This window comes from Taudactylus pleione, unplaced genomic scaffold (assembly GCF_031769625.1).
Source record: "Taudactylus pleione unplaced genomic scaffold, aTauple2 ptg000145l, whole genome shotgun sequence".
NCBI lineage: Eukaryota > Metazoa > Chordata > Amphibia > Anura > Myobatrachidae > Taudactylus > Taudactylus pleione.
This window is the reverse complement of record NW_028284547.1, coordinates 1475226-1498335: the sequence shown is the minus strand read 5'-3', so window position 1 is coordinate 1498335 and position 23110 is coordinate 1475226. Positions and strand designations below refer to the sequence as shown.

At 47.3% G+C, this 23110-nt stretch overlaps 1 protein-coding gene and 2 non-coding genes across 5 annotated transcripts; all 3 read right to left on the bottom strand.

Moving 5' to 3' along the window:
* Positions 1-5269: 5269 nt before the first annotated feature.
* TNPO2 (transportin 2) lies at positions 5270-22679 on the bottom strand. Of its 3 annotated transcripts, none has more exons than XM_088473928.1 (25): positions 22661-22679; positions 17042-17155; positions 15968-16043; positions 15348-15497; positions 14811-14917; positions 14560-14693; positions 14395-14476; positions 14181-14303; positions 13977-14095; positions 12607-12667; positions 12030-12198; positions 11685-11837; positions 11368-11593; positions 10659-10830; positions 10200-10286; positions 9867-9974; positions 9611-9769; positions 9435-9522; positions 9218-9316; positions 9007-9102; positions 8625-8700; positions 8402-8501; positions 8062-8136; positions 7750-7896; positions 5270-7643 (listed from the first exon to the last, which is right to left on the bottom strand). In XM_088473928.1, exons 2-24 carry the CDS (start codon positions 17138-17140, stop codon positions 7789-7791), a joined length of 2667 nt encoding a protein of 888 aa, XP_088330054.1. In that variant the 5' UTR covers positions 17141-17155; positions 22661-22679; the 3' UTR covers positions 5270-7643; positions 7750-7788. The 3 variants fall into 3 exon arrangements, with proteins under 3 accessions (XP_088330054.1, XP_088330052.1, XP_088330053.1); XM_088473926.1 differs by having other exon boundaries at positions 22583-22666; XM_088473927.1 differs by lacking the exon at positions 22661-22679 and adding an exon at positions 22400-22500.
* Positions 13831-13900, bottom strand: LOC148522600 (small nucleolar RNA SNORD41). Its single transcript, XR_015878720.1, has one exon. It is a non-coding gene; the product is annotated as a small nucleolar RNA SNORD41 (small nucleolar RNA).
* On the bottom strand, positions 15164-15233 carry LOC148522599 (small nucleolar RNA SNORD41). The gene has a single exon (XR_015878721.1). It is a non-coding gene; the product is annotated as a small nucleolar RNA SNORD41 (small nucleolar RNA).
* Positions 22680-23110: the final 431 nt, after the last annotated feature.

Sequence of the window (23110 nt, the reverse complement as noted above, 5' to 3'; positions counted from 1 at the left end):
GTCTAACGATGCTTCCCCAATGTAGGAAGCCGCATCCCTCATTTGACCTATCAACGCTCTCTGGATCTCCGGAGCATCTTCCGGAAAGGTATCCTCCAAAGCATTGGCCCAGCTCTCGATGGCCTTAGCCACCCAAGAGATGGCCATGGACGGACGGGCCACCGCCCCCGAGAGAGAGTAGATAGACTTCAAACAAGTCTCCACCTTCCTGTCCGTGGGATCCTTCAGGGAGGAGATCGACGGCAAAGGCAGCGTAGCGCTTTTAATTAAGCGGGTAACGTGGGAATCCACCGCTGGAGGAGTTTCCCACTTCCTGCAATGAGCCTCCGGAAACGGATAGTTCGAAGCCAACCGCTTCTGCGGTTGGAACCTCTTGCTGGGCAACTGCCAGGCCCCTGCCATATGATCCGTCAATTGATCGGACAGGGGAAAAACTGTCGAAGCTACCTTTGCCTTTTTAAAATTTGGGTATTTTGACCTGGGGGCGGGCACATCCTCCTCAATGTGAAGGATGGCCCGCACCGCCCTAACCAATGCCAGCACATTAATGGAAGACTTAGCCTCCATCTCCTGGGCCCCGGCATCCGAGTCAGAGTCTTCATGGATCTCCCCGTCATCCGAAGACACGTCCGTGTCCGTGAACTGAGCAGCCAGTGAAGCCGGAACGGAACGCTTGGACGCACGTGGGGGCAAATCACTGTGCAACATATGTTGCAAAGCTGATGACGAAGCCGCCAGACTCTGAACAGAGCTGGAGAGGACGTCCACCCAAGGTGGGGGTACTGCCTGAGGATACCCCTGAAAAGGTACCATCGACTGCTGCGGCACCGTGGGGGTTTGCACGTATACCGGCAAACCCGCATAAGGACCCACAGTCTGAGACCCGGGAGGAGACTGCACCAGACGAGTCACACCCGGGGAACGGGGCATGGTAGGCTGGGGCAACGCCCTAGAAGGGGCCGCAGTCGGGACCGCAAGTCGGTCCGCGATTGACGCCAGCACTTGCGTAAACATTGCCCACGGAGGATCTTGCGCCACCGGGGGTTTAGAGGGTCCAGGTACCAACTGGACAATTCTGCCCCGTCAACCCCTGCCGAACAGCGTCGGCAGGAAAACAACACAGGAGCCTCGGAGCGCTCATTCCCCTCATCAGACATGACACAAACTTTTTTGGAAAAAAAAAAAAAAAAAATGTCTCACCGAAACGAGGTAAGGCGTATAACACCCACGCACTCCCAAGTATGTAACCCAAACAGCCCACAATATGGTACTGAGGAGCACACCGCAGTATGTGACGGACCTCACAAATACGTAGATTTATATAAGTGAGGTACACAGAAAGAACACCCCTCCCCCACGCACCTGCGGGCCGTAGAAGGAAAGGGATAGGTAAAAAGCTGACAGTAAGTAGAAAATAAGCACAGACAGCAGCACTAGCAAAAGTCACATACCATGCAGAGAAGTATTACTCACTGCACCTTCCGCTACAATCAACCTCCCAGATTCAGTGTCTGGGAGGGCTATAGCGCTGCGAACACTGTCCTTTGCAGGGGGAGAGGTACGCAGGGGGACTGGTCCACTGGAAGCCTGCCTGGGAGCTCTGCGATGCTGCCTGAGGAAGATGGCCGCCGGAGAGCTCTGAGGAGGAGTGGCCAGGAGATTACAGCCCAGCGACGCCAGCACACATGAGAGAAGGCGCGCTGGGCTGAGGGGAGGAGCGCTGAAGCAGGGAAGGCTGCCTCCCCTGCTAGTACTAAACCCCCAGGGAAGCCGGTTCCCCGCCGGTACTTACACCCCGGGGGCCAGCGGACACGCGGGGTATTCCTGAAGAGGGGGAGCCCGCCGCCGCTACTAGCGCCGCTGGTCTGTCCCCAGAGACCGGCAGCATGAAGACTGCATTTTCCCCGCTGACAGCGCTGCACGCGGCTTACCTGGCCCCTTCAGTCCGGCAGCAGTCCTTGGGTGGTCCCGGAGCCACGCTAGCACTGACTCCGGGGTCCCGCTGCGATCCCCGGATCAGTACCGGCGTCGCAGCGCCAGCGGGGCTGTTGGAGCGGCAGCATAGACGTCCAGATGGACAGTCTGATGCTGCCGCTCTGAAGATAGTAAAAATAAAATAATAAAAATCTTTTTTTTTTTTTAAATAAAGAATAAAGCTTAGGGGCTGCTTATGCAGCCCCACTGCGCAGGGTGACCCGACTCCGGCCGGGCACCAACTAAAACTGAGGTGCCTGTGGCCGGGGCATAGAGGACGGACCCAAGTGCATCCTGGGAGCAGAAAAGCTTTAACTGCGTGGTGCCCATGGATCCAGATCCAGCTATACCCCAAGGTCAACCCTGTGGACCCCCTATGGACCCTGAAGTAGAAAGAATGCAAATATTTATGCAAATATTGACTCTTTGCATAAACTTAATGTAATTGTCAATTAAAGCCTGACCATTATGACACTGCTTGTAATTTTACTTCAGTATACCATAGTAATATCTGACAAAGTCTAAAACCACTGAAGCAGCAAACTTTGTGAAAACCAATACTTGTGTCATTCTCAAAACTTTTGGCCATGGCTGTATGTTTCTGCCAAACTCACAGCTCAGGGGGTAGTCTATTTAAAACTTCTACATAGGAACGAGTTTGCTGAAATTACACACATGGTTATAATCCCGATTCTTGGAAAATTCCCAAGTTGCATTCCTTGCTATGAAAAGTACTTAAGAGTTTGGCCGATGGTGTATTGATTCGAGAATGCATTCTCACCCGATATTTTCAGTGTAAATAGAGAAATCTCTCCCGAGAATTCCTTTTGTAAATTTGCAAGTTGTAAAAAATGCTAAAGCTCACCCGAGATTGCAATCTCGACCAAACACGAATCTTAGTAAATTTCATTCCCCTTCTTAAAGCACCGCTTAGAGCTGTTGAGGATCCTGCTCCTTCTACTATATAACTCCATACTTTCCTAATCTGCCTGAAGGTCCGGGAGACTGGTGATTTTTCGGGTAATTCTCCGTACCCTCGGAAGAGTGAGTGGATCTCCCACACCCACTTTCTATATTGAATAAGGCTAGGTAACCTAGTCATGGCACAATATACCTGAACATAGTGTAAAAAAAAAACGTTTCAGTAGGTATAACTTCTAAACACTATTGAGGTAAACCTGTGAGCTTAGTGGGGCTAGAACAATAGTAATTGGAAGGAAATTGCCAGAAAAGAAATAATGGTAGTGGACGTGGTATAGAAGAGATTGGATAAGCTTTCGTTGCTAATAAAAATGTATCTAATTGCAGATGTACTGAACTGATTAACACCAAAATTAATAGGAACGTATTATAGGCAAGTGAGTCCCAACTCCATCTGCAGGCACGCAGGGGGGGGGGGGGGGTCTCAACCTCAACCCACAAGTATGCCCAACAGGTCATGTTTTGAGGATTCCATAGAAGCAGGTGGGATAATTACTGACCCAGCAAAATAGATCAACTTGCTGGATAAAAGAAATCCATAAACTGAACTGTTGGGGTTATTTGAGGACTGGAGTTGGGAGTCCCTGGTATAAAGGCGTCCATATAATTGGTCACGTTTCATCCTACTCTGTTGTCCTGATATTTACACCTTTCCACATCTCCTTCCCTGATATGCATGCCTTGAAGGAAAGGGCTTTCCTATTATATTATCTGTATGCCTGGATCACACTTACCCTTATATTGTGGTTTAGCTGCCTCACAGGTTTGAGGATACCTTTAGTCAATAGCCTTATTGTATCCAAACCAACACACTCCCAGACTTCTCCAGCCTCCGTAGTTATAAATGTTATAGTACTGTAGCTCCAAACAGTATTTACTGAAAATGGCTATTTGTGGGGAATTTTTTACCACGCATCATCAATAAGGAATACACTGCCTTGTCAAACAAAGTGCAGATTAGCTCTGGAATTAAGGTGGGCTACTTTTGTTAATTGACTACAGCCAGGGTGTCCAAAACAGTCATCAAGGAATACTAACAGACCAGGTTTTAAGGATCACCGTGTGTGTGCACAAATGGTATAATCAAACTGAGTTACTAATTAAGTAATGTGTTTGAGCATGGATAGCCTTAAAACCTGGACTGTTAGGCTGCCATGAGAACAGAGTTTGGGCACCACTGGACGAATGGTGCATATCCACTTTCAGATAGTGGAACAACAGTACGATTACAACATTGTAAGCGTACAGTCGTTCCTCTGACCCTGCAGTGCCCACACTGAACGATATGTCGTTCAGTGTGGGCACCCTCCCTCATCTCTAAACATGGTCAATCAGTCGTTATCGGTAGATTGTGACATCTATGTTCGCCTGAACATGCTGGTCAAACGACCAGTGGAAGCACGCATCGCTGGTCATTTTTTACATTTTCATGCCAAATTTGTGGACGATTAATGAGCAACTGAACGATAACAACATCGTTCAATCGCTCATTTTAATCGGCAAGTTGATATCTGCCTTAAGCGCTAAGAAACCATAGAATCTCCCTCCACCAGACAGGACAGGTGCAGCTCCGCAATGTGTTTTTAGTGTTTTCTAGAACGGGAGGGTTTTTGTTGTTGGCGCTATCTAACACAACCCAGATTTGCTATCTGTAACATTGCTACAGAGTTGTTCCAAATATGCGTCCATGTTTGGAGGATTCACTGTTCTAAATAAATTCCACTATCTCACATACTTTCCATTGATAAGACAGACCTAACAGTAGTGCAGGTAATATTCCAAGAGTTTAAATTATTACTGTAACCTTTTCCAGCCTCCATAGGTGTTTTTTTTTTTATTCCATTTATTTTTTTTTTATATATAAGCTTTTCTCAGCTTTGGATGCCCTTTGTACTTCATGATGAAGCTCTTTCTAAGCAACAGCCGGACCTTACATTGACAAGTGCACTTATTTCTAAATAAATAAGACTTTTTAAACGAGAATGGAGTCACTGCAGACTGTCAAGTGCACCAAAAATTTTTCAGTTCTCCTGTTACAGGGTAACTAGATGCCCAGCCAGACACTATTAGGACTTGCCGTTCACATCTAGAGATTGATCTACACCAGGCTTAAGCAAGGAAAAGCACTGTTGACACTAAATGATAAAGTATAAGGGCGCAAAAGTCATTATTTGTGTGTTCCTGGCTACGTCTGAGCTGCAGGATGGAAAGGCACCAAACTCTTAACACAACAGTAGCAGAATTACTGACGTCCGCTCCTCATAACGCACAGTCACTGCTCGCACGGTAATGAAAGTACTCTATAAGCCTTAGATCTTAAAAGCAATGGTTGCCTCTTTTTTTTTCTTTAGTCATGACAGTGTCATTCATTTCCAGTTTCAAATAAAAACATGACATAAAACATGTAGAGTCACAAAAAAAACTGCATTTTAGTTAACAAAAAAAAAAATTAAAGAAAAAAAAATATACATAAAATGAGAATATAATTCTCATCTGAGCAAAGGTGCAAGCAGACGGCTTTACACTAAATACACTGCAGTTTTACCATAGGAAACATTACATCACAAATACCAATATACAGTCCCAGAATTCAACTGGAGCCTAGTGGTGTGCCCTACTGTACAAAACAGGAAGGGAGGATGGTAATGATCTCGGCCCAGGAGCTCACACTTCACTGCACCTATCTTTATACCATTTAACTCCAAAACCTTACACTTCCTAGTAAAATGGTTCCCCCACTCCGCACATTTGCTTTGGGAGCCATGGCGGGTTTAATCACTTCCTGGAAACCAATACTGAACCTGAAGCCTCAATTCTTGCTCCCATCTCCTATTTCAGAGTCACAGACATTAAATCTCAGCCCTTATCTTTAGCCATATACTGGAATTGCTACAATTCTTAATCTAGATATGTAAATAGCTGCTGGGAAAACAGAACCTGGAATGTGTCATCACAGACCAATGGCTTGCTCAGCTATAAGAATAGTTTATCTGCTTTGCATATTGCACCTCAAGCCTTGGTCTAAAACATTGTCAGCGGTGGCTTCTCATGGTCAACTGTGAAGGTTAAGTACATACAACATGCAGGCAATGGGTGCCCGCCGTTCAATTCATCTTGGTTCCTAACCGGAATGACTTCCTACAGCATGGAAGGGCCACGGAAAATTACCAGGCCGAGCTGTCATCTACTTGTCTTTCACGTTGGGCTATCTAGATCCTTGGAACTTCAGATTTATAAAGCATCCCTGCCCAATATCAAAAGTAGAGCATAAGACGTGGGGGTCATTTGCTCTGGCGTTCCCTCTCCCTTTGAAAGGGCGGGGGGGGCGGGAGGACGTTTAAATTGGGAAACTATGCATGTGGTTGTCTACATTCATTTTAGATTTTGGAGAGGACCAGTAGTCTAAAGATACAGGATGCAGTCACTTTTCAGTCAGGACCATTATTAAACTTATCAAATCATTAAAGAATTTGTGCCTCAGTATTTGTCAGCAGTCCCTCATTAAATGATTGGCATGTCCCCGTGAATACAAGTACAACCTATAAAGAGGCTGTACGCTCATGTAAACTGTGAGAGTGACAGGTACATCTCTATAGATGGATGAGCAAAGCTGGGAGTCCGCAGACGCTGAATATTCAGCATTAACAATATCAGCACGAATAAGCACAGATATCTTCTACTCATGAATAAAGCCGCCTCTTAAAGAAACCCGCCTGTGTATTGAATTGCATTATAATCTGCATTGCTCCACCAGTCTATAATCTGGCCACTAGAGGGACCCAGAAGCTCATCGTTCAGTTTATGCTTACAGACAAGAATCAGCTGAGCACAGTGCAAGCAAGGAGGCCTGGCCATAACAGCAGCAAATTATTTACGTGCTCACATTAATCTTACAATTTAACTAATAGGACTTATCCTACAGGTGTAGAGGTTGCATTTAAAAATAAATCAAGACATAGCCGAGACTCTTCCAGCTGTCGCTATAGGGTATTCAACTGGAAACCAAGACAAAACGCAATCAAACTCTAACTTGTGCAAACTGGCATGGGAGCAATGCAATAAGACTTCAGAGCTGTCCTAATCTCCTAGACAGATCCACAACTCTCTACCACATAACATCACAATTCTTTCCTCTGGCTGAACCTGGGCCTCTTAAAAATGGCCGACCTTCTGTTCTGTGGTTGCGACCCTATTCTGCTGTGATATTTTTTTAATTTTATTTTTTTTTCTCTGACCCTAACCTGCTGGAAACTGCAGGGGGAACAGTCAAATATCTCTATACCTGTAGACCCCTTCCTCCCTCCCGCTCTATAGTCTAACCCTCCAACCCTCCACTCCCCTCTTCCCCGCCCAGTAACAGATCCTGACATGGGACCAGCTTCCCCCTACCCAATACATCCCTACCCCCCCCACCCTACAAGGGTAACATCTTAATCCTAAAACCCAACTCCCGCTCATGCTCCATAAAATACAGTTACTAAAAAGATCTCTGGGGGGGCGGGAAGGTAGCGTAGTGTGTTACAGCCTCCTTTACTCCGCCGAGGTGGTCTTGGGAGCTTGGCGGAGGGAGTCTGGAGTGGAGGGATAGTACTGGCCCAGGACACGGTTCCCTAAAACCCCGCTAAAGACTGGATGTGTGGGGTGTAGGACGCCAATCTCCCCAATGACCTCATGGACCAAACAGGAACCTGGAACAAAGAACAGGACAATGTAAAGAACCACAGAAGACTACAAAAACCAGCAGTACAACCCCCCCCCCCCCCCCCCCCCCCCCCAATGTCAGGTGCCACTCACCTCCCACGCTGGGTATGTGTTGATGTGCCCCAGTTCATGTTACACCCCGTAGAACGCAGCCAGCCGCTCCTTCAGCAGAGGGGGGAACTGCTCCGAGAACTGATTCCAGTTTTCCTCTCCCACCTGCTCCTTAAAACCGTGCAAAATCTGCCAAAGATAAATAGGGTCTGAATTGCAGAGCGCCAGCTTCATTAATGACTGACGGACGTTGATGCGGGTTATTCTGCACAGAACGCGCTGTAACCCACAGCAGTCAGACGTTACACACAGGCCGGTCACCCTACAGACCAATAGCAATAACGCCATACACACCTTATAGAACATATCTCTTAGATCATCTTTGGGGCTCACCCACGAGGCCACTGCGTCACAGAAAAAGATGAAATCCTGAAGAGACATATCGTAGCATATCAATAACCCAGACGCGGGTGTCATTGCGTTCCTCCCAAATCTGGATTACCCCCCCATTTCAAAGGAACAGGAAATAAAACCACCCAGGCTTGTGGGTGCATCATCCCATACATGCTCTATACAGATACTCCCATATGGAATCTGCTCTTCCTGCAGAATATAGCACCAAAATGCGTTATAACACCCAGTGAGCAGGAGCTCCGGGAACACTGCCGCGATGGAGGTGCCGTATTGCGCTTACCTGAACAACGCCCCCAGGGTTCACCCCAATCATTATACAGATCCCTCTAAATGCAGAGTCCTTCTCCTCGTTGTCACGGATATTGCGCAGAGAGGTACACCTGATGGGGACCAGGGGGAGGCGGCAATTACAGGTGAGAAATAAACAGGGTGAGCGGAAATATAGAAAAATAAACTGAGAAAACCAAGTAACACTGAGCTGTACACTAATACATTCAACTCACCAGGGCCTTATAAACTGCTGTAGCATGGGGGCTACTTCTTGTGGACACACACAGCCGAGGCGGCCAATGGTTATAGCTGGAAAGCAGAGGAAAGATATTAATGACTAATTTATATTAAACCAGGTTATGACGCAAAGTTTAATCACTTAGAACTCACTTCGTTCCTTCAGCGTTATGACTAGTGTTAAATGTCAGAGGACATCACAGATTGATGCATTTATATATACATAAACGTGTATTTAGCTTTGAAGTCCTACTTATTAGGGTTATTCTGACCGATCCTAAATGGCTCGTCTTTTCCCCGTGGTTCTCATGCGAGATTACAATGCAGGAAAGATTATATAAAGATAATATAATAGTACAAACACGGGACTAAACCCACCTGTGTTTTCAAGAAGTGTTTTGGGGGTGTTTGGCCGGTTAATAATTTCTACCAGGTTATTCAAGACCATAGGAACATACGGCTGCATCTCTGCCCCTACGGAGATAAAGTCAGATCTCGGTCAGCGGCCTAGTCAGGATCAGAGAGAGAACGTGGAGGCAGCCATCTTGAGTTCTGAACGGAGGCTGGTACTAGACTAAGCGGCACTCACCCATCTGCATGCATATCTCACCGATGGCCCACGTGGCATTGTTACAGACAGAGATGAACTCGGGGTTTAAGTTGGTGCCGAGGATAGGCATAAATTCAGCTGTAAAGAGATGGAAGACACCTGTTGCAGCTGCTGTACATAATGGCGATACGAACGTGTGTAACTAGAGAAGAGTAGGGGTCCGGCGCAGTAACACTGTATGAGAGGGGCCACTTACAGATACAAGGTTTGACATGCAAGAAACAGGCTTTCGTCAGGTCCCCCAGGAGAGCGAAGGAACTCTGCCGAACCTCCGGCATGACATCCTGAGAGCAGAAGGAGGAGAACAGGTCAGGGCACAGCGTTGGTGCCATCAAGGTTCTCATGTACTAAGGATAAATAGGAGCCGCTGACCTGCATGCACTGGAAAAGAAGGGTCATGATGTTGCTTCTGGCTACCAACTGTTCCACATGGCCTCCCAGCCCCTCCGCCAGCCCGCTCAGGAGATCCAAGGCTACAATCATGAAATCCTTGTCGGGAGCTTCGTACTGGTCGGGGTGCTGGCTGTACATCTGCCGGGGTGGGGGGGGGCAAACACACAAGGTTGGTCACCGGCATTTCTCAGGAGTAGTTTATTGACATGGGGGAGGCAACATGGTAGCTACTTACCATGGCTTGGGCAAGGGTCTTCTGCACCAGGGTGACACATCGCTGATACACTGGCTCACAGTAAGGTAGGAACCCACTCTGCAGGGCGGTGGCAATGGAGGACAAACACTGCAAGGTAGAGGCTTGGTTTAGGACGGTCTGTGCTTTCTACTCACATCACAAAGCTTCAGTACCCACAGTCTCCTCTAACCCCAGGTAGCAGCTCAGGGGTCAGGCAGTATGAATACAAAATCCCATCATGAGGAATTCAGATTTCTGGTTCTACATCATACCCCTAGAGAGGCTCCAAGATCCACCCAAAGCCCCCTCCTTCTTAAATGAAACAAGCGTTACCTCTAGCAGCGGGAATAGGTCCTTATCTTCATCCTTCAGCTCATTCCACTTCTGGATAAGAGGGGGCATCAGTTTCTGGATGTACTCCTAGGACATGGTCATAAAGTCATAATCAAAATAAGAGGAAGGATCAAAATGTAACAGCACCCTGACCTGAATACTAGCGCTGCCGCCAGTGACCTCTGGACCAGACAGTATGAATACTGATACATCATCCATTATCTTCACTTTACTCATATTTGCATCACTCCCAGAGGTAATGGTCACTGCCTCAAGCCCTCCGAAATCAGTTCTGGGTATTACCCTCTAATGCTCCCTCTATTCATGTGACCCCCCCCCCCCCCCTACTGCTAACAACGTAACCCTATTCTCAGCTCCAACCTTGCTCACATCCCTCATTATCTTATCTGTGCCACATGACCACACGCTTCATTCCCCATCAGGTACCACGCTGCTCACCGGCTGATTTAAATGGTGTCCAACGGAATCCGCCAAGGTCCCAATGGCGTCGTAGAGGATGAGGAGGTTCTTGTGTTGATATTTTCCAAAGGCAAACACCAATGTGTCCAAGATAAAGCTCAGGTACGGCACCAGCTCCGTGCAGGCTTCTTCTTCCAAGGTTGCAAAAGCGCTGGGGAGGAGAGACCAGCCGCACGTTAGTACGACTCTACAAGCCCACCCCCTTCCTCCGCACTGGATGAGCCACGCAACATGGTGACAAGACAACAATGATCCGTAAGCCAAAGGGGATATCCGATTGGTTGCCATCAGTTACAACTGGTTTTATTTGCACTATTAAACGCCTTTGTGCCTCAGTGGAGGTCACAGTTTCGAACAAATATACAGACTGTCCTCTAATGACTCATCACACAAAGTGGCTGCCTCCAGTGTGTAGGCATAGGGCACACTTTTAGGCCTTGGGTACAGGAGAATTATTTAAACAAGTCTGTCCCATATTTGGCTGCTGAAGGTCATTCATCTAAGGAGAAACAGTGACGCAGAGCGCACAGTGATGTCTATTCCATTATGTCCACTGCACCCTCTGTAGTGACCAATGTCTCCGTTCATCTGTCATAAACAGAACGGAGGGCAGACGGATACAAATAACCCCAATGTAGACAGCTGGAGTCCCACCCCCCCTTCCCATATACCCAGCCATAAGCCATACCTGCAGGCTGCCTCCTGCACTCGCTTGTTGCTGTCCAGAATACGTTTCAGAAGCTCAGTCATCAGGGGCTTCAGGTAGTCATCAGGGGGCTGGCTGACTACCCAGTGGGCATAGCGGCTCAGAGTCCAGCAGGCAATGGAGCGGACCAAGGCCTTCTTATCGGAGAGGCACTGGATCAGGTGAGGGATCAGTTCTGGTAGGTAGGGGACCATACCCTGCATACATCCTGTACAGAGAAATGAAGACGGTCAGAGGAGGACAGAGTGGCATTAAAAGGCCGGTAACTGTGACACCCCCCCAATGGCCACCCAACTTACCTTCAGCAATGGCCCCGAGAACCAGGATCCCAGACTCCTTTATAACCCATTCCGGGTGGAAGAGAAGACCCTTTAGAAGGGGCAGCAGATGAGGGAGCAGCTCCTCCCGAAACACATTAGCAAGGACATCCAGGGCGGCGGCCGAACATTTCCCTGAGAAGAATAAATACATTGGCCCAATTACTTTATAACGTACTGCAATCAAAACCCAGGACTGAGACTAATGCGGAGCCACCGATCAGACAGTATGAATACAAAGACCCTCAGTGTAATTCGGGGGAAAGAACAGTCATCTCTAGTAGACACTACTGCGAGGTCACCACACGCCGAGACAGCCCCACGTACTCAGGTTCCAGTCAGACAGCGTATCGTCGTCGTCATCCTCATCGTCCCCGTCGTCCTCTCCCTCCGCCCGCTCTTCCTCGTGCTGCAGGGTCACGGTGCGAGACTTGTGGAACCGCGGCTTGATGTCCTGCTCGCTGTCTGGGACAGTCTCATCCTCTTCTACGTCTCCCTGGAGGGGACAACAAGAGGCCATCACATCATAATCTACACGTAGAGATGAGATCCACACATCTGTGGTAGCTATGTACTACAGACCAATGCATAACTGGACTAGATTAAGGACACAGTATGAGACACTACTTTTAGCCATATAACCATTTCAAACCCCATTACAGAAACAGAACCATTCCAACTAGACCCAGACAGGACAGGCAGAAACATGTACAGTAGGAGACCGTGAAATTCAGGGACCTCTAGATCCCGCCAGTGTGGAAACCTCACTGTCAAATACTCAATCATTTAATGTTATGGTCTATATTCCCCAGGTGCAGAGATTCCTGTCCCTTATTTGTCCTACAATTTTCCTTTATCTGGCGTAAGCCTCTTGGACGAGGGAATGTTGCACGTGTGGACTCACCTTCAGGAGAATTATGTCAATCTCGTTGTATTTCATTCCGTTCACCAGGATCGGTATCAGCCTGTAAGACAGAGAGCACAGTCCCATCTCTCACCTGCAGCTCAGAATATCAGTAACCTATACTTACAAGGCTCTAAACAGGTTACACGGCCCTGCACAACTGAGGCGCTCACAGACAGCGACACATACACCGGTCAGGGATTGGCCCCCACCACCTTTTTACGGGACTAATTTTATTAAGCACTTACTGCTTAATAAATTAGTCCCGTAAAAGAGGTGGTGGGGGCAGACTGGGAGGAGTACAAGGACTATATAGAGGCCTCCCTAAATCGGGTACTGCCGATGTAAATAGGGTTATGATATCCATGTATAAACTACATACAACTTATACAAACATTTTATATTCACCGGGGGCACATATGAAGAATTTTGTAAATATTATTAAACACACACAAAAAGCTTAAAAAAAAAAAAAAAAAAAGGAGAGGAAGGCCGCTTACTGTTATTCTAGATCAGGACATATAATGTGATGTAAATAGCAGCTGAACAGAGGCATTGCAAGTAAGAGGGGGGAGATGTAGGATGGGGTGGCTAACAGTCGTTAAATGCCTGGACCTGCTTTGCCTATTGTTTGAGATGAAGCAGGTCCAGGCACCGTCTGCATGTATGAGCTCCTTGTTTGCCAAAGAGGGAGAGTGCATTTCACCGGCCAGGTGATTTACCACTCTCCCTTTCAGCTTCTAACCTGCACTTGCAGTGAGTCTGTGCAGGTGCCGGTGAGAAACCCCCAGCGGCACTCATGGCTAATTGAAAAGGAAAATAAATGTATTTATTTTTTTACCACTTAACTGACGATTTTTCCGGCAAAATCGGTCAGAAATTGCCGGGTTGTCCGGGGAGTCAGAGGAGATCGGTTCTGCACATGTGTAGAACAAATTTCCTCTTCAAAAACACAGCGAGGTGGTGCGGTCACACCTTGTCAGCTGAAGCACAGCTGGCTGCGTATGCATCTCATACAACCATGTCAGTAAGTGGTTGGCACCAGTCCCTGGCTGCATATTCCGACAGCCTGGATGGAATGCAAGACAAAGGAGAATGCCGCTGGGATCTGTATCTCTCTATACATCTCTCATATACACATGCAGTATATTTATCATCAATTTAAAAATGACAAACACCAGACCACCTGGAGCCACAATGAGAGCGCCAGGATAGCAGGTCTTGCTGGATCAGACAGTATGAATACAAAAGCCATCACTGTACATCATGCTTGGGTAATCTGCATCACTTCCAGCCCATAGATCCTGTCCACATTCCATCATGGGTTCCCTTACTCCCTACGCTGCGTATGAGAAGCAGATGGTACTTACTGCAGGAGGTGACTGGACAATGCGTCCTTACAGATGGGCTGGTCAGCCAGCGTCAGCCAGAACTCGCACGCTTCCAGAGCCACGTTCTCGTCACTGTCCTGCGTCCTCTGCAGCATGTACTGGGGAAGAGAGGGGGACACAGCTCATCACTAGGTGCTGTCACTCATAACCAACTTGGAGTAGAGGATCTGGGGCTCTTCATACCTGGATTATGCTGTGCATGTGAGGGAGCAGCCGGTCTATCCGCACCTCCAACAACATGACCAGCGCCCTGCAGACATTCTTCCGAACCTCGGGGTCCTCGTCCACTGCCAGCGCAAAGAGTTGCTACAATAAAAAAAGGACCAAGCATTAGTCCAGAGGGGACGGTCATCACCAGCTGCCAGGACAGACGTAATCTGTAGATCTCTCTACTCACCTCGATGAAAGTGTCGATGTTGTCCATGAGGGCCTGAGCCCGGTCAGTGATAAACTGGTTGACGCAGGCGATGGCGTGAGACCTGGGAAGCGGAGGACAGGTCAAGTCAGACATGGGGAGGAGGTTAGCACATTAAATAGCGTTGGGAGAAGTTGTGGGAAGAACCTGATTTTGGGGCTGCAGTGCTTGAAGAACTGAAGGAATTTGGGGATCATGATGTTGAGGGGTCTGTTCAGAGCGTCGCTGTCCAGGAGCTCAGAGGAATCCTCGCAGATTTTCTGTAGGGCTCCAAAGGCACCCTGAAAAGACAGCGGATACAAGTAGACCATCAGATCCAAGAAAAGACCTGATGCAGCAGTCAGAACTAGAAAGGCGGATAGTCCCACCAATCTATGTGACAAAAGCCAGGTGTGTACCTCACACGTGTTGTAATCCTCGGAGTTCAGCAGGTTGCAGAGCTGAGGCAGCAGCTCCGGCCAGGTCTGCAGCTCCCCCTTAGATGCAATGGTGGTGATGAGGATACCTGGGCAGAGAGAACACAAAACACATCATAAGCGCACACAACTGTACACGCACTAAATGTCCCCGTCGCAAGCGGCACAATGGAAGAATAAACTCAACGTCACAAGATGGTGGTACTAGGGGGGCTCCAGCTCCTATTGGAGTACTATAGTATGAACGAGGAGGGGGTGTATTAAAAAATTTTTATTTTTTTTTAAACACCCTGAACCAGTTGGGGAGGGGCAGAATATCTGGATTATGTGTCTCCCTGGATCAGACAGTATGAATACAAAAGCCATCACTGTGCATCACGTATAGACAATCTGCATCATTTCCAGGAGAGACGGGGCTGCAGTAACCGCCTATGGATCCCTCTACATTTCAGCACCTTAATTCACTTTCATATTGTTAGTAAATATGTAACATGATAAAAAGTTTAGCTCGTCACTTACCGATGGTGGCTCGGATCAGAGAGGACGAGTCCCCGATGCTGTTCAGACATTCCTGCTTGATGAACTCGGACACGGGCTGGGGGAAGTTCTGGTAATGCGTTTTTACGTTGTTCTTCAGGATCAGGCCGCTCAGGGACCGCGTGGGTTCATCTAGGCATGAGAATACAGCATAGGGTTACAAAGCAGGAACGCGGGTAACGACCGATTGGTGCGCACACCCGTGACACTAATAGCTCCATGCCTCTTTATGGATGTGTGCGCAAACCAAATCAGAGAGGAGTCACTGCAACGGACCTGGCGCAATGGCTGCCCGCCCCAATTATCCGTCTGGAAAATGTATTTGTATTTTGGAGTATTAGGAAAATGTTTAAGTACCTTGTCATTAGAATGAAGAATAAAAAATATATATACACATATATTGTAAGGGACATGTGCATCATTTGCAGGGAAAGAATTGCTCTAGTGTATAATGGCACAGCACGCCACAGAGCGGCATATGGTAGCGCAGTACAGTATATAATGTAAAGATCGCAGGACAGGAAGCTCATATGATCCCGCACTGTCAACCTGACAAACCACCTGACTGTACAGAGGGAAGCGTAATAAAAAAAAAATCTCACCCTCCGATTTTAGCCGCGTCAGCACGAAGATCAAATAATTGTTGAAGTCAGGAAATTGGTTCAGCTGTTTCAGTTTCTGAGGACGAGTTCAGGACAAGTAACCAACAGAAGACAGGTATGAGGGCACACAGTCAGGGGAGCTACGGCCAGGGGAGCCGGTCCGTGCCCTCTTCAGGGGTCAGCGGCCAGGATTATTCAGGCTATTTATAGGTCCTTCCTGGTCATTGGAGCACTACTGGGCAGTCATGACTACTACTGTATCTGCTAAGAGTATCTCTCTCTGGTTCAGCACTCAATCAATAAAAAATGGTTAGAAACAATGGTCAAAACTAACACTGACTGGGAAACGGGTGATTCCATAGAAGCCAACCAAATCAAAGCTGTCATACAGCTCACAAAATAAGTCAATCTCTGATTTGATGCTACTGAAACAGTTTCTTGTGCACTCTTTAAAGTGTCCCCATTGTATATAGGAAATTAGATCATAATGATCTAGGTCAGGGATATTCGCCATGCGGCCCTCCAGCTGCCGTGGAACTACACATCTCAGCATGCCTTGACACAGACCTTCTACTAGAGCATGCCAAAATGGTGGCATGGTATGCTGGGATGTGTAGTTCCACAGTAGCTGGAAGACAACTCGTTGAATACTTCTGTCCTAGGGGCCCAATAATTTATTCTATCCTCACAGCTGGCACATGATACCATAAGCCAGGGGTAGCCGACCTCAGTCCTCGTGAGCTACCAACAGTTCACGTTTTCCAGACCACCTAGCAGGTGCACAGGTGTATTCATTACTAACTAAAATATTTGAAAAGATCCACAGGTGGCGCTAATTATATCACTTGTGATTCTGTGAGGAGACTCGCAAAACATGCACCGTTGGTAGCTCTTGAGGACCAGCGTTGGCTACCACTGCCATAAGCCATCAAAAGTATTGGGTCTAAATAAAATGTATTGTTCTATCCATCAATAAAATGACCCTCTTGGAGATGAGACTCGGAGACATCGCAAAAGCTCAGCAATTGTAGAGGGCTTGGGCATAGGCAGACCTGACCCCTGTATAAAGGATACATCCTGGACCTCTCTCTGCGTGGCTGTGTCCGGTGACTGGGAGTCCTTCAGGAGCCGCAGGACCTGCTGTAACCCTTCCTCGTCAGGACGCCAGTCCATCTTCACAACCACTAGCTGAAACAGACAATGGACACATGGTAAACAGCACAGATAAAAGCCCCGATCTCTCCAATAATCTTCCCCAGGGTCATGAGAGCAGCAATTGTGACAGTTCCATCTGCAGGATGGAATTATGGACGGCAGACAGATACCTTATTAAACAGCAGCTGACAACATAGCACAGCACTTATTAACACTTACTTATCATAGACAAAAACAGTGCAATGAATAAAACAGATGAACCCAGAATGATAATTATGTAAAATTATAACTGTTCTGGCAATTCACCAAAATAATCTGAAGGTGGCGCCTCTGTGACCGCTCTGACCTGCTCACATAAATGCAGCAAGCAGAGCAGAGCTTTGTAAATGGGCGAGGAGACAGATTCATGGCTTAGTAATTAAGGATTGCTGTAATGAGCGTGTAAAAAAGGACGACACTGCACATAAGGTACCATTAGGATTACTGTAGTTTGCATGAAAACCTCCAGGTTGAACACAGTGTCATGACTGACATCAGAAACAAGCTACAAGAGACAGGCATTAATGCTCCATGTTAATTTGGCCTTGCAAAATGAATCACACTATTCGCAGTGAATGGAATGATCATACACATATTGCTGCACACAGAGGGCTATAGCAATACTCAGATCATGCAGCCTATCAGTAACCTGGTGACATCACTGAGACAAGGTGCTTTGTGATGTCATTAGATCCTGGGAAATAGGCAATCTGTTGGCTTAGCCAGTGTGTCCGAGCGAGAGAGAGACAGAGTGTGTGTGTGTGTGTGGTGTAACAGGGATGACAGATCAGTAATACACCGACATACAGGGCGCTCCCCCAGCCTCCACACAACGCAGGGGCCGCCCTCCTCCAGCCTCCACACAACGCAGGGGCCGCCCTCCTCCAGCCTCCACACAACACCAGTGCCACCCTCTACACAGCAGATTTTGCTCCATGTGTCCTATGGAGGTCGCAGATCCTGCCCCCTAACCTATATAGATCCGATTGCCCCCCACCCCCCCCCCCAGCAGGCATACTACTCATCTTCAGTCTGTACCATCACAAACCGATCTATCCCATTTCACCTGTGCTCTTCCCGACTAACTAAAATCTGTTATCGCTCTACTGGTATCTTTCCATCATTATACAGCGTGCAGTGATTGCTCCTATCCTGAAAAAAATTTACATTCCGACGCAAATACTCTCATCTCCCATGCACCTCCAAACTACTTGAGACTGACATACAAACGTCTCACACAGCTTATTGGACCCGTGTCAGTCCAGCTATAGTTCATAACACTCTACAGAGACTGAGGAGGTGAATTATTTCATCACTGCCAAATCCAAAGGCCATAACTCACTTCCTATCCTCCTGGATCTCTCGGCTGCATGAGACACCGTGGACCACTCTCTTCTAATAAACACTACAATCCCTGGGTCTTTAGGACGCAGGCCTATCCTGGTCCTCATCCTACTTATCTAATCGCTCTATCAGTGTTCACTTGTCTGGATTTACTTCCACTCCGCTTCCTTTGCCAGTTGGAGACCACAAAGCTCAGTCCAAGGACCCTTTGCTCTATCTATACAATGTCTCCAGGATCACCTCTGTGCAGATGATACCCACATCCATCTTTCCTTTCCAGATCTCCCATCATCCACGTTGGCCTGCACTAGCATTTCTGCTATTTCCCCTTGGATGTTATCTAACCACCTCAAACTATATTTCCAAACAGAGTTAATGATAGTTCCATCGGCCGATTGTAGTTCACTTCCTGACACCCGTTTCTGTTGCCAACAGGACAATATGCCCTACACCTTGCCACCTAGGTGTGCTCCTTGACTCTGAGCTACCCACATTCAATCCTGTTACAAGAAACCGCCACAGAATACGACCATCTCTCACACAAGCACAGAAAACACTGTATTTCATGGTCTCATTACCTCCCGCATTGATTAGGTAATAGTCTCCTAACTGGTCTTCCCTCAGACTCAGACCCCTACAATTTATAATGAACGCAGTGGATGAACTGCTGATACTCACAAAACACTTGTATGCTGCCCCGCTCTGCCAGTCCCTACACTGGAATCTGTAGACTACAAGTAACCAATGTAAAATACTTCAACTTACACATAAGGCTATTAACCAAAACTACACCGACATACATCTCTCTACTCATCTCTCCAACCAGCACAAGATCTGCGTCTCCCATCCTCACGCATTACCTGCTCCCACTCACGGTTACAGGACTGTTTTCGGGCTGCACCTACTCTGTGGAATGCCCTCCCACAAACAAGACTTTCCTCTAGTCTCCAAACCTTCCTGCGTGCCCTGAAAACTCATCTCTTCCAGCAGCTTATATTCCAGAGCCACCCACCTCCATAAGCTATCCTACCCAATTACATCCCCTATATACAGTCCAAACATATCTTTCCATGTGTTCTATGGCCATCTTTTAGCTTTGTCGCTAATTACCAAGTCTCAATCCCATTTACAAAATGCAGTGGAATATGCTGTTGCTACATAAATGGCAATAAATGTGTATACACTGTGTAATAAAATATATATATTATATACACATACACAACCCTATAAATTGATATACAGATCCTATCTATATATACACATAGAAAATTCCACCAACATCCTATATACCTCATACATATCAGCCCCCCCCTATCCTATACACGAAGTGCTTATGCCATCCCCCGCCGCATTCTATATAGCGTTCCTGCTAGGCTGTTTCAGCGGGGCGCCGCGCCCCATTTCTGAAGGGCAGAAAGCACCCTGCCCTCTAGTGCGGCGCCCCGCTGATATAGCCTGCAGGTTCTGTCCTCCACCCGCGGGTCGCAGTGTCCCACGGGTGGGGAAAATGGCACAGCAGCGGTCAACGCCGGTGAATGATGCTGGGCACATGAGCCCGGCATCCATTCCCAGTGACCACAGCGCTTGGAGGCTGCCGGGCATGTCCGTAAGGGCCAGACACGCCTCCAAGAGTGACGAAAAGGGGATACGTCATAAAGACACGCCCCCTTTTCGGGCGCACGAAGAAGTCCCCTTGCTCTAGGTTTGGCGCCCTACCTGCTGCCGGACCTAGAGTGAACATGACTATATACATCTCCCCTCATATCCTATGTCACAGGTATTCTGCCACCTGTGTCCCACCATACAGCGCCTCTGCACCTTATTCTTTATACATTGCCCAAATTCCATCCCCTCATATCCTATAAACCACCTATTTTACATCCCCCATATTTCCTTCCCCCGTACCCTATATATATATACACACACAGCCCATATTCCACCTGCCCCCAATTACTATATATCGCCCATATTCCACCTGCCCCCCAAATACGATATCTATAGCCCACATTCCACCCCCCAAACTCTATGTCACCCATACCCTATATACATTGCCCATATTCCATCCATCCATCTCCTATATACATCACCCCTCAACATAGAATATATATATAGATGTGTGCTCATACATCTAGCTTCAACACATCACGCAAGGCAACTTGCCTGGCGCGAGGGAGCCACCCGGTCTCATGCACCTCTTCTGGCATCAGCAGTCTTTTTTCGCAGAAAATGCATCTAAGTGGCAAACGCAGACTGTGCCGATTAATTTGACAAGTGACACTTGTATATCTGTGTGCACCCGAGTCTGTATATAAACCACAACGGAAATTGGAATGAAAGAGTTGCAGCCGCTACATTGTAGCGCTTTGTATACAGATTCAGAGGGGTAAATTTACTAAAGTGAGTATTAAAAGATGTTGCCCATAGCAATCAATCCGATTCTGGCTATTAGCTTCTAGAAGGTGCTAGTTAAATGTTCAGCAGAATCTGATTGGTTGCTATGGGCAACATCTCTTTTAAAACTCACTTCAGTAAATTTACCCTAGAGACTCAAGCTGGGAACACATTAAAAAATCCAGCACACACTAGATTTAATGAAAGATAGAATGATCACTTGTTCCATCCTTCATTAATGTACACTGCACCGAATGAGATAGTGTGCTTGGCCGTGCAGTATGGCCAATCACACGACATCACTTACAACACGCGGGAGCGCACAATAGTGTGTACACACCAGATGATGTGGACAACTTGTCGTTCCAATTAATCTAAAAATCACCAAATTGTCCACTTTATCATCTAGTGTGTACCCAGCTTATGTGGCACACAGATTTACAAGTGTTGCATAGCAAATTAATCAGCACAGTTTGCTGGTGCATCTGAATCACAGCGCATTGCGACAAACCCATTTTCTGCAAAAATAAGACGCCTGGAGCTGGCAGAGTTTCACAGGACCTGGCGCACCTGCAGCAAAGACGTGAAAAGACAAGTGTATATTGCTTATAATCCATCCCCCATATCCTATATACACCCCCACTACCTGTATCCACATACATATATATATATATATATATATATATATATATATATATATATATATATATATACACACACACACACACACCTCATATTCCATCCCCTGTATCATATATTCACCCCCACTACCTGTAGCCACATACCTCACCCATATATTATATTGATCAATCCTCCCCATATGCTATATATACACATACATCATCCATATTCCATCACCTCATACTATATACACCTCAACTGCCTCCATCCACATACCTCACCCATATTCCATCCACCATATATTATACATCACCCCTCCCCATATGCTATAATTCACACACAACCCATATTTCATCCCTGTATCCTATATACACCCCACTACCTGTATCCACATACCTCACCCATATTCCATCCCCCTCATTATATATATATATATATATATATATATATATATATATACACATACAACTCATATTCCATCCCCTGTATCCTATATACACCCCACTACCTATATCCACATACCTCACCCATATACATCAACCCCCATATGCTATATTCACACACACACACACATCACCCATAGTCCATCCCCCCATATATTATATACACATCATCCCTCCCCATATCCTATATATGCACACACCACCCATATTCCATCCCCTATATACCATATACACATCGCCCATATTCCATCCTCCATATACATTCCTCCTCCCTGTATCCTATATACATCCCCCCTCCCCATATCCTATATACACACACATCACCCTATACACATCCTGATCCCCACCGCCACCAATAAAAAAAATAATCCTATTTGGGATCACACATCTCCCATATGGATGAATACACGGTCCCCGGTAGCCATCCCGCCCAGCGTACCGTCCTGCGTGTGATCTATGTAACACAGACCCTCCCCCAGCCTCCCGGCATCACATCACCCGGCGCACTGCCTCTGTGGGTTAACGAGCCGGCAACTGTTAGAGCGGAGCTGCAGTGACACCCGCACATCACACCACTGGCTCCCGCCCGCTCCCCCCGGTTACCGGTACGCACTGCGCTCACCTCGCGGGGATGGAGGAGACTCGCGGGCGGCGGAGACACAGAAAGAGAGAGAGAGCGCGGGCTGATGACATCACTTACACCCGTCCATCCAATAGGGTGACGGCTGGTGGGCGGCACCGAGAGCGGCCTGACCCCTCCCGGCCGCCGTCTGAGCTGGGGATTTGAACGAACGCCACGCCCATTTCCCCACGCGCCTGCTGCGTCCAACCGGGCCTCACCACGTGACAGGCGGAGAGCGCCGCCATCTTTGTTGTGGCACAAGAACAACACGTCCCTCCAACACATTACATTAACATAGGGGTGGGCAATAAGCGGCACCCCATCTGTTGTAGAGCTACACATCCCAGCGTGCCTTGCCTCAGTTTTGCTGTTTGGCCGTGCTAAAACTGTTGCAAGGCATGCTGGGATTTGTATTTCAACAGCTGGAAGGCCGTTTATTGCCCACCCCTGCTTAACAGGTTGCTGACAATTCTTTATGGTTTCCCAGGATTTCTGGATTTGTTCCTGGATTTATTTATTTTTTTAAGG

Excerpts from the sequence above, each read along its gene's own strand:
- TNPO2 (XM_088473928.1), bottom strand. The coding sequence starts at position 17,140 with ATGGACTGGCGTCCTGACGAGGAAGGGTTACAGCAGGTCCTGCGGCTC. Across the intron at positions 11,594-11,684 it reads TCTCGGGGCCATTGCTGAAG|GATGTATGCAGGGTATGGTC; the intron begins GTAAGTTGGGTG and ends TTCTCTGTACAG. Across the intron at positions 9,770-9,866 it reads AGACCCTTGCCCAAGCCATG|ATGTACAGCCAGCACCCCGA; the intron begins GTAAGTAGCTAC and ends CCACCCCGGCAG.